Genomic DNA, 17401 nt, shown 5'->3' with positions numbered 1-17401 from the left:
ACACCGCTAACAACAGACACCGCTAACAACAGACACACCGCTAACAACAGACACCGCTAACAGACAAGCTAACAACAGACACCGCTAACAACAGACACGCTAACAACAGACACACCTCTAACAACAGACACCGCTAACAACAGACACGCTAACAACAGACACACCGCTAACAACAGACACACCGCTAACAACAGACACCGCTAACAACAGACACACCGCTAACAACAGACACACCGCTAACAACAGACACACCGCTAACAACAGACACCGCTAACAACAGACACACCGCTAACAACAGACACACCGCTAACAACAGACACCGCTAACAACAGACACACCTCTAACAACAGACACACCGCTAACAACAGACACCGCTAACAACAGACACCGCTAACAACAGACACGCTAACAACAGACACCACTAACAACAGACACCGCTAACAACAGACACCGCTAACAACAGACACACCTCTAACAACAGACACCGCTAACAACAGACACCGCTAACAACAGACACCGCTAACAACAGACACCGCTAACAACAGACACGCTAACAACAGACACCACTAACAACAGACACCGCTAACAACAGACACACCTCTAACAACAGACACCGCTAACAACAGACACCGCTAACAACAGACACCGCTAACAACAGACACACCTCTAACAACAGACACACCTCTAACAACAGACACACCGCTAACAACAGACACCGCTAACAACAGACACCGCTAACAACAGACACACCTCTAACAACAGACACACCGCTAACAACAGACACCGCTAACAACAGACACCGCTAACAACAGACACGCTAACAACAGACACCACTAACAACAGACACCGCTAACAACAGACACCGCTAACAACAGACACACCTCTAACAACAGACACACCTCTAACAACAGACACCGCTAACAACAGACACCGCTAGCAACAGACACACCTCTAACAACAGACACACCTCTAACAACAGACACCGCTAACAACAGACACACCTCTAACAACAGACACACCGCTAACAACAGACACCGCTAACAACAGACACCGCTAACAACAGACACACTAACAACAGACACCACTAACAACAGACACCGCTAACAACAGACACCGCTAACAACAGACACACCTCTAACAACAGACACCGCTAACAACAGACACCGCTAACAACAGACACACCTCTAACAACAGACACACCTCTAACAACAGACACGCTAACAACAGACACACCTCTAACAACAGACACACCTCTAACAACAGACACCGCTAACAACAGACACCGCTAGCAACAGACACACCTCTAACAACAGACACACCTCTAACAACAGACACCGCTAACAACAGACACCGCTAGCAACAGACACACCTCTAACAACAGACACCGCTAACAACAGACACCGCTGACAACAGACACACCACTAACAACAGACACCGCTAACAACAGACACCGCTAACAACAGACACACCTCTAACAACAGACACCGCTGACAACAGACACACCTCTAACAACAGACACACCTCTAACAACAGACACACCGCTAACAACAGACACATCGCTAACAACAGACACACCTCTAACAACAGACACACCTCTAACAACAGACACGCTAACAACAGACACACCGCTAACAACAGACACACCGCTAACAACAGACACACCGCTAACAACAGACACACCACTAACAACAGACACCGCTAACAACAGACACGCTAACAACAGACACACCTCTAACAACAGACACACCACTAACAACAGACACCGCTAACAACAGACACACCGCTAACAACAGACACGCTAACAACAGACACACCTCTAACAACAGACACACCTCTAACAACAGACACATCGCTAACAACAGACACCGCTAACAACAGACACACCTCTAACAACAGACACAGCTAACAACAGACACCGCTTACAACAGACACCGCTAACAACTGCAGCCTTTAACTCTTTAAACCAATCTAAGTCTCCCCTCTCAGTCTCCATTTCCATCCCCTCTCCGAGACATTACTGCTTTTTCCAACTCTGAATCAGGCATCGAACTCAGAAGGCATGGAAGCCGTCCAGAGATGAGCCTGGGAGCAGGACATGAGGATAGGTGAGGACATGAGGACAGGTAAGGACATGAGGACAGGTGAGGACAGATGAGGACATGAGGACAGGTGAGGACATGAGGACAGGTGAGGACATGAGGACAGGTGAGGACATGAGGACAGGTGAGGACGTGAGGACAGGTGAGGATATGAGGACATGAGGACAGGTGAGGACATGAGGACAGGTGAGGACATGAGGACAGGTGAGGACAGGTGAGGACAGGTGAGGACAGGTGAGGACAGGTGAGGACATGAGGACATGAGGACAGGTGAGGACATGAGGACAGGTGAGGACATGAGGACAGGTGAGGACATGAGGACAGGTGAGGACAGGTGAGGACAGGTGAGGACATGAGGACATGAGGACAGGTGAGGACGTGAGGACATGAGGACAGGTGAGGATGTGAGGACAGGTGAGGACATGAGGACAGGTGAGGATGTGAGGACAGGTGAGGACATGAGGACATGAGGACAGGTGAGGACAGGTGAGGACGTGAGGACATGAGGACAGGTGAGGACATGAGGACAGGTGAGGACATGAGGACATGAGGACAGGTGAGGACATGAGGACAGGTGAGGACATGAGGACAGGTGAGGACATGAGGACATGAGGACATGAGGACAGGTGAGGACATGAGGACATGAGGACAGGTGAGGACAGGTGAGGACATGAGGACAGGTAAGGACATGAGGACATGAGGACAGGTGAGGACCAGACCTAATGCTCCTCCTTACAGACACAGACCTCCTCTTATGTTCTACCTCCTCTTACCTCTTGCTTCATCTGTGGCTCCCAGCATGTCGTCAGTGGAGGCCATGTCTGGACGGACAGAGAGACAGACTGTTACACTGGGCCAGGAGCAGACAGACAGACAGACTGTTACACTGGGCCAGCAGCAGACAGACAGACAGACTGTTACACTGGGCCAGCAGCAGACAGACAGACAGACAGACAGACAGACTGTTACACTGGGCCAGGAGCAGACAGACAGACAGACTGTTACACTGGGCCAGCAGCAGACAGACAGACAGACTGTTACACTGGGCCAGGAGCAGACAGACAGACAGACTGTTACACTGGGCCAGGAGCAGACAGACAGACAGACTGTTACACTGGGCCAGGAGCAGACAGACAGACAGACTGTTACACTGGGCCAGGAGCAGACAGACAGACAGACTGTTACACTGGGCCAGGAGCAGACAGACAGACAGACTGTTACACTGGGCCAGGAGCAGACAGACAGACAGACTGTTCCACTGGGCCAGGAGCAGACAGACAGACAGACAGACAGACAGACTGTTACACTGGGCCAGGAGCAGACAGACAGACAGACTGTTCCACTGGGCCAGGGGCCCGCTGAGCGGCCCCTGTACTGACCTGGGCCCCGGGGCCTCTGCCTGGCTCTGCCGTTGCTGGGCAGGGTGAGTGCGGTGCAGTCGATGGCGTCGCTGGAGAAGGCCAGCTCCTTCATGCCCCGCCGGCCCCGCCCGTTAGCCGAGGGCGTGTCGGCCTCCCCGGCGTGCTGCGGGCCCTCCAGGTACTCGCTGCTGCACGTCCACTGGCCCCCGGGGCCCCCGGGGCCCCCGGCCACCGCCATGGTCTGCAGCAGGTCGTTCATGGCTGCGGACCGACAGAAGCAGCGTTAGACGGCTCCAGCGGTACGCAGAGAACGGGTTCTCTGTGACCTCTAACCACCATGGTAACAGAACGGGTTCTCTGTGACCTCTAACCACCATGGTAACAGAACGGGTTCTCTGTGACCTCTAACCACCATGGTAACAGAACGGGTTCTCTGTGACCTCTAACCACCATGGTAACAGAACGGGTTCTCTGTGACCTCTAACCACCATGGTAACAGAACGGGTTCTCTGTGACCTCTAACCACCATGGTAACAGAACGGGTTCTCTGTGACCTCTAACCACCACGGTAACAGAACGGGTTCTCTGTGACCTCTAACCACCTCTCTGTGACCTCTAACCACCATGGTAACAGAACGGGTTCTCTGTGACCTCTAACCACCACGGTAACAGAACGGGTTCTCTGTGACCTCTAACCACCACGGTAACAGAACGGGTTCTCTGTGACCTCTAACCACCATGGTAACAGAACGGGTTCTCTGTGACCTCTAACCACCACGGTAACAGAACGGGTTCTCTGTGACCTCTAACCACCATGGTAACAGAACGGGTTCTCTGTGACCTCTAACCACCATGGTAACAGAACGGGTTCTCTGTGACCTCTAACCACCATGGTAACAGAACGGGTTCTCTGTGACCTCTAGCCACCATGGTAACAGAACGGGTTCTCTGTGACCTCTAACCACCATGGTAACAGAACGGGTTCTCTGTGACCTCTAACCACCATGGTAACAGAACGGGTTCTCTGTGACCTCTAACCACCATGGTAACAGAACGGGTTCTCTGTGACCTCTAACCACCACGGTAACAGAACGGGTTCTCTGTGACCTCTAACCACCATGGTAACAGAACGGGTTCTCTGTGACCTCTAACCACCATGGTAACAGAACGGGTTCTCTGTGACCTCTAACCACCATGGTAACAGAACGGGTTCTCTGTGACCTCTAACCACCATGGTAACAGAACGGGTTCTCTGTGACCTCTAACCACCACGGTAACAGAACGGGTTCTCTGTGACCTCTAACCACCACGGTAACAGAACGGGTTCTCTGTGACCTCTAACCACCACGGTAACAGAACGGGTTCTCTGTGACCTCTAACCACCACGGTAACAGAACGGGTTCTCTGTGACCTCTAACCACCATGGTAACAGAACGGGTTCTCTGTGACCTCTAACCACCTCTCTGTGACCTCTAACCACCATGGTAACAGAACGGGTTCTCTCTGTGACCTCTAGCCTCTGACTGGTGGTAGATATATGAAGAATCCATATGAAGAATTACAAAGGCAGATAACACACGTAGAAAGAGACTGACAATATCTGAAACAAAGTATGAACAAAAGAAAGAAACCAGAAGAGATAAAGAGATGAAGAAAGGAAGCTCTGTTTCTAGGAGTGAGTGAGACGGCAGCCATCGCTGATGCCAGCACAGCTGCAGTTAAAAGATGGACTGAGCTATATATGAACTATATATGATTATTAAATATTATTCAGCAGCTAGACTAGTCTATGGTCTAGAAGACCCACCTCGGAGGAACTAAAGGATGAACTTAGGCCCAGTCCGTTCCTCTCCCCTTAGCAACAACACTTGCTTTGAGCGCCCTTAGCTGCAAGTCAGCTCCTGAGCTGGTTAGCGTTCAAGGGTTGATTTTAAGGGAAGAACAGCCCTCCCCCTTGATCCCCTAAGTATTGGGACACCCTACCCCTTCACGGGAACGCTCTAAATCTAGGGTTAGGGCCAAATCTAGGGTTAGGGCTCAAACCTAGGGTTAGGGCCCAAATCTAGGGTTAGGGCCCAAATCTAGGGTTAGGGCCCAAATCTAGGGTTAGGGTTAATCTAGGGTTAGGGCTCAAACCTAGGGTTAGGGCCCAAATCTAGGGTTAGGCCCAAATCTAGGGTTAGGCTCAAATCTAGGGTTAGGGTTAATCTAGGGTTAGGGTTAATCTAGGGTTAGGGCCCAAATCTAGGGGAAGGGGGAGAACTGGGACAGGGCCTTAGTCAACATGTGTACGGGGTCCACACAGTCCACAGTCTTAACTAGACTAAAGTGTAGACTAGAATATAGTCTCTACCAGGGCTCCTCAACCTTTATATTACCAAGGCCCCCTACGCCAGGCCCCTACGCCAGGCCCCTACGCCAGGCCCCTACGCCGGGCCCCTACGCCGGGCCCCTACGCCGGGCCCCTACACAGACCTTACTAGAGGAACCACTGATCTATGGTAGACTCAGACCTTACTAGAGGAACCACTGATCTATGGTAGACTCAGACCTTACTAGAGGAACCACTGATCTATAGTAGAGACTCAGACCTTACTAGAGGAACCACTGATCTATAGTATTCAGACCTTACTAGAGGAACCACTGATCTATAGTAGAGACTCAGACCTTACTAGAGGAACCACTGATCTATGGTACTCAGACCTTACTAGAGGAACCACTGATCTATAGTATTCAGACCTTACTAGAGGAACCACTGATCTATGGTACTCAGACCTTACTAGAGGAACCACTGATCTATAGTATTCAGACCTTACTAGAGGAACCACTGATCTATGGTACTCAGACCTTACTAGAGGAACCACTGATCTATGGTACTCAGACCTTACTAGAGGAACCACTGATCTATAGTACTCAGACCTTACTAGAGGAACCACTGATCTATAGTATTCAGACCTTACTAGAGGAACCACTGATCTATGGTACTCAGACCTTACTAGAGGAACCACTGATCTATGGTACTCAGACCTTACTAGAGGAACCACTGATCTATGGTACTCAGACCTTACTAGAGGAACCACTGATCTATAGTACTCAGACCTTACTAGAGGAACCACTGATCTATAGTATTCAGACCTTACTAGAGGAACCACTGATCTATAGTAGAGGTCATGGATATGAGTACATGGACACTAAAGTACTCTTAACGTAGAGCAGACACCTTTTGAAGCCCACTTCCAAATCATAAATGACGCCATCTTCAATATTTCATCCATGTTTGTAGAATGGAAACTAGTCTCACGGTACACTGTAAGACATCTTATGTTCTGCATGTTCTATATATGATCAGTGTTCTGTTAGACCTTCTTCATGTTCTATATATGATCAGTGTTCTGTTAGACCTTCTTCATGTTCTATATATGATCAGTGTTCTGTTAGACCTTCTTCATGTTCTATATATGATCAGTGTTCTGTTAGGGTAGAGGAGGGCGTTCTTCATGTTCTATATATGATCAGTGTTCTGTTAGACCTTCTTCATGTTCTATATATGATCAGTGTTCTGTTAGACCTTCTTCATGTTCTATATATGATCAGTGTTCTGTTAGGGTAGAGGAGGGCGTTCTTCATGTTCTATATATGATCAGTGTTCTGTTAGACCTTCTTCATGTTCTATATATGATCAGTGTTCTGTTAGACCTTCTTCATGTTCTATATATGATCAGTGTTCTGTTAGGGTAGAGGAGGGCGTTCTTCATGTTCTATATATGATCAGTGTTCTGTTAGGAGAGAGGAGGACGTTCTTCATGTTCTACATATGATCAGTGTTCTGTTAGGAGAGAGGAGGACGTTCTTCATGTTCTATATATGATCAGTGTTCTGTTAGGAGAGAGAGGAGGACGGCGGAGGTCTTACACACGGAGCGGCGGTAGACGGCCTTGGCCCTGTCTTTGTCCTTGGAGCGGTTCCTCATGAAAGGCAACCTCTTCAAAGCTGAGAGAGAGAGACAGAAAGAGAGACAGACACAGACACAGAGAGACAGAGACAGAAAGAGAGACACAGAGAGAGAGAGAGAGAGACAGAGACAGAAAGAGAGACAGAAAGAGAGACAGAGACAGAGACAGAAAGAGAGACACAGACAGAGAGAGAGAGAGAGAGAGAGAGAGAGAGAGAGACAGAGACACAGACAGAGAGAGAGACAGAGACAGAGAGAGAGAGAGAGAGAGAGAGAGAGAGAGAGACAGAGACACAGACAGAGAGAGAGACAGAGACAGAAAGAGAGAGAGAGAGAGAGAGAGAGAGAGAGAGACACAGACACAGACACAGACACAGAGAGAGACAGAGACAGAGAGAGAGACAGAAAGAGAGACAGAGACAGAGAGAGAGAGAGAGACAGCGAGAGACAGCGAGAGAGACAGAGACAGAAAGAGAGACAGAGAGAGAGACAGAGACAGAAAGAGAGACACAGACAGAGAGGAGAGAGAGAGAGACAGAGCGACAGAAAGAGAGAGAGACAGAGACAGACACAGACAGAGAGAGAGAGAGAGCGAGAGAACGAGAGAGACAGAGAGAGAGAGATAGAGGGAGAGAGAGAGAGAGCGGGACAGACATGGGGACAGACGAGAGACAGATGGAGAGAGAGAATGGATGGGGGAGTCGAAGGCAAAGAGGGGGTTATGGGTGTGACAGAAAAGATGATGAAAAAAAATGGAAGCAGATGAAAGAAGAGGGGTGAGAACAGAAGGAGGTGGTTAACAGAGAGAGCTACAGCGGGGGGGACCCCTGCATGCAACTGACAACAAACAACAGGACGTCATGTATACAACATCATGTCCACACCCTGGACACACAGAGACATGGAGGAACACCCTGACCCACAGCAGGAGACCACTGGGGACCACCACTAACCGTAACACTAACCCAAAAGATCATCATACTGCTTCAAGGCTCTGGCTCACACAGTGAAGTACACTGAAAGCAGCAGGTAGCTCATATTTTAAAGCTTTTTGCACACAACGCAAACGCAAACCAACCGTGCATCCCATGACTGCACAGTGACGAGCTGCATGCCAGACACTGATGGCAATGAATGTCATTCACTAGCACAGTCCACACATGTACAGACCACAAGGCAGACGTATTAAAGGGTGCAGCCAGGACCGTACAGGGGGCCAACATGTCTCTACAGCAGACATCGTTTTGGGGTTACAGGATGAACACCTGTGGGTGTTTGTATATCTGCGTTGATCCGTGATACTTGGTCATTTCATTGCACCTTTTAATAAGTATGGAGCTATGCTGATGGAAGATGGTTTCTAGGTTTCTTACAGGGCAGCTGCACCAGTCAACAGGTTGTCCTGAGAGTTCAACTCATGCTCCTCCATTGACACACATTGAATGCATCTGCATGATAAATATCTGTATTATGCAATACAGCTTGAGATTATGAACTGTAATACAGAACTAGGGCAGCAGAGTTAATCTGTAAACCACAGACGCACTAGTCCCCCCCCCTAAAACTATACAGCCTCCTCACTAATAACTTCAAAAAACTAACTAAAGATTCTTCAGTTTGAAAACACTAACCACTTTGCACACTAGATTGCATTGTTTCCTAACGATTAGCGTCCATTCACCTGCAGGTCAATGGAGGGGTGCATTAGCCCTCGTTTGGGACTCGTTTGGGACTGATTGATTTTCCAAAACAATGTTTGAGGTTCTGGGGGTCAGAGGTCAACCTTGGCGTTGCTGGCAGCTGAACTGTGACCTCTAGCCAAACAGACGATGAACTCACGAAGGCATGCCCCAAAGGGCGGGGCGGTGGAGTCACCGGGCCCCCCCCCCGCCCGCTGCATACCATCAGTCGCACCCTGCCCCAGGCCCTGGGCCTGATGACCTCTCCTCCCTTCCGCCAGGAGAGAGGAGTGAGGCGAGGGGTGAGGCGAGGGGTGAGGCGAGGGGTGAGGAAGCAAGAGGAGCAGTTAGGGGGAGGAGCTCATGTCAATCACAGCCGCACAAAGAAAATAAACAAATGCAGTGTTTAAGCCAACCACAAGCATAGCTGAGCTGCACGTCAACAACAGGAAGAGGCTGGTTGTGTTCACCACCACTAACCAGTGTTAGGTTACAGAACAGAAGAGGCTGGTTGAGTTCACCACCACTAACCAGTGTTAGGTTAAAGAACAGAAGAGGCTGGTTGAGTTCACCACCACTAACCAGTGTTAGGTTAAAGAACAGAAGAGGCTGGTTGAGTTCACCACCACTAACCAGTGTTAGGTTAAAGAACAGAAGAGGCTGGTTGAGTTCACCACCACTAACCAGTGTTAGGTTAAAGAACAGAAGAGGCTGGTTGTGTTCACCACCACTAACCAGTGTTAGGTTAAAGAACAGAAGAGGCTGGTTGAGTTCACCACCACTAACCAGTGTTAGGTTACAGAACAGAAGAGGCTGGTTGTGTTCACCACCACTAACCAGTGTTAGGTTAAAGAACAGAAGAGGCTGGTTGTGTTCACCACCACTAACCAGTGTTAGGTAGCGCTTACGTTAAAGAACACATGTTTTCATTTGACACACTACGGAGACCTTTTGAGTACAGTGGAATAAACGGTAGGGGGTCACAACACAGAAAACTTCAAAGATGTAGAAAATAGCTTCAAAAGGGGAAAAAAACATATTTTAGTCATATTAGTCTCAAGACAACACATTTAAATCCTCCCTCACAACTGCCCCTTCTCCTCCTTGCTCTCCTAATAATAATAATAATAATAATAATAATAATAATAATTCATAATTAATAATTGATTGAATTTATATAGCGCTGAGAGCTATATAATATCCTAAGAGCACCCCTTTTATGCACTTATTGTATGTTGTACTTCCTGGCACTTAAAAACAGTACTTAGCATTGTGTAGCGTCTTATCCTAGCGATCTCTTGTGTACGGGAATGGGTTCACCCAACGCTTGTTAGTGCTGAGCACTTGTTTCTATGAACATCTTCACTGTACAGACAGATGTTTCTCTTTCTCAAATGTACTTATTGTAAGTCGCTTTGGATAAAAGCGTGTGCTGAACGCCCTACATGTTAACTTCACCTGTTAACTGTAACATCTTTGGTCCTCGTGGTGTAAAAGGTTTATCCCTTAATGTCCACAACAAGGGCCAGATGAGCCCCTTAACACTACTGCTTCATGGCCCCGTGTCCCCTGGGGCCCCGTGTCCCAGGGGCCCTGGGCTAGGGCCCCCTGTGTGTCTGCTAGGGGCCCCGTGTCCCAGGGGCCCTGGGCCCCCTGTGTGTCTGCTAGGGGCCCCGTGTCCCAGGGGCCCTGGGCTAGGGCCCCCTGTGTGTCTGCTAGGGGCCCCGTGTCCCCCCTGGGCTAGGCCCCGGGCCCCCTGCTAGGGGCCCCGTGTCCCCCCTGGGCTAGGCCCCGGGCCCCCTGCTAGGGGCCCCGTGTCCCCCCTGGGCTAGGCCCCGGGCCCCCTGCTAGGGGCCCCCCCTACGTACTGCTGCTGCGGCGGTGCAGTGCGGGGCCCAGCGTGTCGTCCAGCGAGTTGGAGCCCGAGCCGATGGACGAGCTGTCCTGGCTGTCGGCCGGCAGGAAGCCGTCGGGGCCGTAGTCGGAGCGGGACGGCGTCAGGGCCAGCGTGCGAAGACGCTCCCGCTGGCTCTTGGGCTTGATCAGCTTACGCATCTTCAGAGTGATCCAGTTACCACGCCTACCGGGAGAGGACAGAGGGCTCAGCATCTCCGCTGGTACAGAGTACACATGTATACTCATATACACATGTACAGAGTACACTGTACACATGTATACTCATATACACACATATACTCTGTACAGAGTACACTGTACACATGTATACTCATATACACATGTACAGAGTACACTGTACACATGTATACTCATATACACATGTACAGAGTACACTGTACACATGTATACTCATATACACATGTACAGAGTACTCTGTACACATGTATACTCATATACACATGTACAGAGTACACTGTACACATGTATACTCATATACACATGTACAGAGTACACTGTACACATGTATACTCATATACACATGTACAGAGTACACTGTACACATGTATACTCATATACACACATATACTCTGTACAGAGTACACTGTACACATGTATACTCATATACACACACATACTCTGTACAGTACAGAGTACACTGTACACATGTATACTCATATACACACATATACTCTGTACAGAGTACACTGTACACATGTATACTCATATACACACATATACTCTGTACAGAGTACACTGTACACATGTATACTCATATACTCTGTACTGTACAGAGTACACTGTACACATGTATACTCATATACTCTGTACTGTACAGAGTACACTGTACACATGTATACTCATATACTCTGTACTGTACAGAGTACACTGTACACATGTATACTCATATACACATGTACAGAGTACACTGTACACATGTATACTCATATACACACATATACTCTGTACAGAGTACACTGTACACATGTACACACATGTACTCTGTACAGAGTACACTGTACACATGTACACACATATACTCTGTACAGAGTACACTGTACACATGTATACTCATATACACACATATACTCTGTACAGAGTACACTGTACACATGTATACTCATATACACACATATACTCTGTACAGAGTACACTGTACACATGTATACTCATATACACACATATACTCTGTACAGAGTACACTGTACACATATACACTCTGTACTGTACAGAGTACACTGTACACATGTATACTCATATACACACATATACTCTGTACAGAGTACACTGTACACATGTATACTCATATACACACACATATACTCTGTACTGTACAGAGTACACTGTACACATATATACTCATATACACACATATACTCTGTACAGTACAGAGTACACTGTACACATATATACTCATATACACACATATACTCTGTACTGTACAGAGTACATTGTACACATATATACTCATATACACACATATACTCTGTACAGTACAGAGTATATTGTACACAGACCATAAACACTGGACAGAGCTAGAGAGAAGAGAGAGAGGCCTGAATGATGTGATGATATTGTACACAGACCCTGAACACTGGACAGAGCTAGAGAGAAGAGAGAGAGGCCTGAATGATGTGATGATATTGTACACAGACCATGAACACTGGACAGAGCTAGAGAGAAGAGAGAGAGGCCTGAATGATGTGATGATATTGTACACAGACCCTGAACACTGGACAGAGCTAGAGAGAAGAGAGAGAGGCCTGAATGATGTGATGATATTGTACACAGACCCTGAACACTGGACAGAGCTAGAGAGAAGAGAGAGAGGCCTGAATGATGTGATGATATTGTACACAGACCCTGAACACTGGACAGAGCTAGAGAGAAGAGAGAGAGGCCTGAATGATGTGATGATATTGTACACAGACCCTGAACACTGGACAGAGCTAGAGAGAAGAGAGAGAGGCCTGAATGATGTGCGAGGTGCAGAGAGCAGCGTCACTCCTCAGTCAACTACAGAACAACAGACAGATAAACACAGCTTGCAGCTGATTTGTATGTTGATGGGAGGATTGGACCCAAGGGTTTACAGCTCTCCTCCCAAGCCCCAAACAACCGTTCCTGTCCATGGCGATGAGAAACCAGTCAGCGCAGTCAACCATCCCAGCAGAGAGCTCTGCGTCAGGGGCCACACCACAGGAGCCCACTGAACAAACGCCTTGTGGGGACACTCTGTTGAAGACCAGACGGGGGGGCTGTTACCTGCGGGGGGGCGAGGGGTCGTAGAACTTGTACTGATCCATGATCTTCTCCTCCAGCTTCTCCTTCTGCCTCCTCAGCTCGTTGAGCTTATCTCTGTGAGGAGCACAACGCCTTGGATTGATACATTTATCTCTGTGAGGAGGACAACGCCTTGGATTGATACATTTATCTCTGTGAGGAGGACAACGCCTTGGATTGATACATTTATCTCTGTGAGGAGGACAATGCCTTGGATTGATACATTTATCTCTGTGAGGAGGACAACGCCTTGGATTGATACATTTATCTCTGTGAGGAGAACAACGCCTTGGATTGATACATTTATCTCTGTGAGGAGGACAACGCCTTGGATTGCTGCTAGTACGACTGTTTCTAATCCTACCCGAATTCTTAAGAATACATTTCCTTCAATCAAAAAGTACATTTCTGCGTACATTTGTCAACATCCTTTACGTTTAATTTGTTATATTCTGTATCATACCTGGTTTGACTTTCTGTGAACCCAGTGATAATGTGTCCTTTGTGTTTCCCATTGGGGATCACTTCTCCAGTATTCTCTTTTCTAACCCTCGTGCTTCCATTTCACTAGATGTCCACTATGTGATCAGGGGTGTAGTTACATGTACTGTCTCTGCTCTATGTGATCTCATCAGGGGGTGTAGTTACATGTACTGTCTCTGCTCTATGTGATCTCATCAGGGGTGTAGTTACATGTACTGTCTCTGCTCCACGTGGAACAGGTCCTTGCTCTCCATGGTCTGCTCCAGCAGGGTGCGGTTCTGCAGCATCAGGGTGTGGATCTGGTCCAGGAGGTGGCGGTTCTCCTCCTCCAGGTTCTCCTTCAGCTGGCCCAACAACTGGCCACCAAAACATGAATGAATACACATGTACACTACATGTACACACCACATATACACACCACATATACACACCACCTATATACACCACATATACACACCACATATACACACCACCTATATACACTACATATACACACCACATATACACACCACCTATATACACCACATATACACACTACATATACACACCACATATACACACTACATATACACACCACCTATATACACCACATATACACACCACATATACACACCACCTATATACACTACATATACACACCACATATATACACCACCTATATACACCACCTATATACACCACATATATACACTACATATACACACCACATATATACACCACCTATACACACCACATATACACACACCACACATATACACCACACATATACACCACCTATATACACCACACATATACACTACATATACACCACACATATACACTACATATACACACCACATATACACACCACATATACACACCACCTATATACACCACATATACACACCACATATACACACCACATATATACACCACACATATACACCACATATATACACCACACATATACACCACATATATACACCACACATACACACCACACATACACACCACCTATATACACCACCTATATACACCACACATACACACCACATACACACCACACACCCTGGTGCACACAGAGAGGGCCAAGCTCCAGAGCATCTCATGAGTCTGCCATCCAGAGGACGGCTCTCTCACAAGTTCACCCAGAAAACTAGAGCCTAGACTACAGCGACCTTCAACAGAGACAAGCTCAAGGAGAAGAGGCCTGTGGCAAAGACATTCAGTCTGACGGGAAGAAGAGGAGAAGGGAAGAAAAGAGGACAGAAGAGGAGAAGAGGAGACGAGGAGAGGAGACAAGGAGAGGAGAGAAGACGAGGAGAGGAGACAAGGAGAGGAGAGAAGAGCAGCAAGTGGAGGGGTGAGGTCTCACCTCCCACTGGTTGGTGAGGAGAGGGGGAGGAGCCTCACCTCACACTGGTTGGTGAGGAGAGGGGGAGGAGCCTCACCTCACACTGGTTGGTGAGGAGAGGGGGAGGGGTCTCACCTCACACTGGTTGGTGAGGAGAGGGGGAGGGGTCTCACCTCACACTGGTTGGTGAGGAGAGGGGGAGGGGTCTCACCTCACACTGGTTGGTGAGCAGTGAGGGGGAGGGGTCTCACCTCACACTGGTTGGTGAGGAGAGGGGGAGGGGTCTCACCTCACACTGGTTGGTGAGGAGAGGGGGAGGGGTCTCACCTCACACTGGTTGGTGAGCAGTGAGGGGGAGGGGTCTCACCTCACACTGGTTGGTGAGCAGTGAGGGGGAGGGGTCTCACCTCACACTGGTTGGTGAGGAGAGGGGGAGGGGTCTCACCTCACACTGGTTGGTGAGGAGAGGGGGAGGGGTCTCACCTCACACTGGTTGGTGAGCAGTGAGGGGGAGGGGTCTCACCTCACACTGGTTGGTGAGCAGTGAGGGGGAGGGGTCTCACCTCACACTGGTTGGTGAGCAGTGAGGGGGAGGACTCACCTCACACTGGTTGGTGAGCTTGGTGGAGGGGGGAGGTGAGGGTGAGGTCTCACCTCACACTGGTTGGTGAGCTTGGTGGAGGGGGGAGGTCTCACCTCACACTGGTTGGTGAGCTTGGTGGAGGGTGAGGAGAGGGGGAGGGGTCTCACCTCCCACTGGTTGGTGAGGAGAGGGGGAGGTCTCACCTCACACTGGTTGGTGAGCTTGGTGGAGCTGATGTCCAGCTGCTGGTGCTGCTCCCGGAGGCGGGAGAAGTCGGCCTCCAGGCGGGCGTGCTCCAGCCTGCTGCTGTTCAGCTGGCTCTTGGTGCTCTTGTGGTCCAGTGTGAGCATCTCGTTGTCACTGAACAGCTGGCGGTACGTCGTGTTCAGCCTGCAGAAACACGGCAAGAGAGTCACTCAGAAACGGGTTGAAGACTCAACCTGGTTGTGGAGTTGGATGAGCTTTTTATTATCTTCTATGCTGTGAAAGTGGAATGTGTGTTCAGCTGACGTTCTACGTACCCTGAGACAGCTGAGCTCTTCATTCTGATTAAGAGTGCATTACCAGTGTGACTTATTGAACTGCTGCTCTGGTTTGTAATCACAGAATCTGGTGAATGAGTTCCTATGAGGGTTAGGGTTAGCCCTAACCTAACCCTAACCCTCTAACACTAACCCTACCCCTAACCCTAAATCACTAACCCTACCCCTAACCCTCTAACCCCAACACTAACCCCAACCCCAACCCCGACCCTAGCACTAACTCTAACACTAACCCTCTAACCCTACTCCTAACCCTCTAACCCTATCACTAACCCTCTAACCCCAACACTAACCCCAACCCTAACACTAACTCTAACACTAACCCTACCCCTAACCCTCTAACCCTATCACTAACCCTCTAACCCTATCCCTAACACTAACCTAACCCTATCCCTAACCTAACCCTAGCCCTAACCTAACCCTATCCCTAACCCTATCCCTAACCTAATCCTATCCCTAACCTAATCCTATCCCTAACCTAACCCTATCCCTAACCTAATCCTATCCCTAACCTAATCCTATCCCTAACCTAACCCTAGCCCTAACCCTATCCCTAACCCTAGCCCTAGCTGTTGGAGCTGCTCAACAATCAGTGGGGATATGATGGATCTCAACGACCGCCAACTGGGAAGCTGAACCCACATCTACAACTCTACATAAACTCAACACAAACCCGCCGAATCCTTCAAGATACTACAAATAACAGCATGTATCGTTGTTCTTTAGTATTATCACAAGACACCTGAAGAGTCATTATCAATCTACAGTATTGATGAGTTCCCTAGCTCCCTCCCTCCCTGAGTGGGGCTGACCACCTGTCCTTCTCCTCCCTCCCTGAGTGGGGCTGACCACCTGTCCTTCTCCTCCCTCCCTGAGTGGGGCTGACCACCTGTCCTTCTCCTCCCTCCCTGAGTGGGGCTGACCACCTGTCCTTCTCCTCCCTCCCTGAGTGGGGCTGACCACCTGTCCTTCTCCTCCTGGAGGAGTTAGTGGGGCTGACCACCTGTCCTTCTCCTCCCTCCCTGAGTGGGGCTGACCACCTGTCCTTCTCCTCCCTCCCTGAGTGGGGCTGACCACCTGTCCTTCTCCTCCTGGAGGAGTTAGTGGGGCTGACCACCTGTCCTTCTCCTCCCTCCCTGAGTGGGGCTGACCACCTTCTCCTCCTGGAGGAGTTAGTGGGGCTGACCTCC

At 49.1% G+C, this 17401-nt stretch overlaps 1 protein-coding gene across 4 annotated transcripts in view; it reads right to left on the bottom strand.

The window, feature by feature from the left end:
• The window catches only part of ccdc88ab (coiled-coil and HOOK domain protein 88ab), a 66890-nt gene that overhangs the window by 9855 nt on the left and 39634 nt on the right, over positions 1-17401 (bottom strand). For all 4 annotated transcript variants that reach the window (XM_084471028.1, XM_084471027.1, XM_084471025.1 and 1 more), the window contains exons 18-24: positions 15873-16059; positions 13964-14109; positions 13253-13345; positions 10960-11171; positions 7373-7450; positions 3479-3721; positions 2873-2920 (exon numbers count right to left, since the gene is read on the bottom strand). In XM_084471028.1, coding sequence (XP_084327154.1) covers positions 2873-2920; positions 3479-3721; positions 7373-7450; positions 10960-11171; positions 13253-13345; positions 13964-14109; positions 15873-16059 — 1007 coding nt within the window. The remainder of the gene's footprint in view (positions 1-2872; positions 2921-3478; positions 3722-7372; positions 7451-10959; positions 11172-13252; positions 13346-13963; positions 14110-15872; positions 16060-17401) is intronic.

This window comes from Micromesistius poutassou, assembly GCF_964030765.1.
Source record: "Micromesistius poutassou genome assembly, chromosome: 7".
NCBI lineage: Eukaryota > Metazoa > Chordata > Actinopteri > Gadiformes > Gadidae > Micromesistius > Micromesistius poutassou.
Note: the sequence above shows the minus strand (reverse complement) of the source record. Positions and strands in the feature narration are given on the sequence as shown.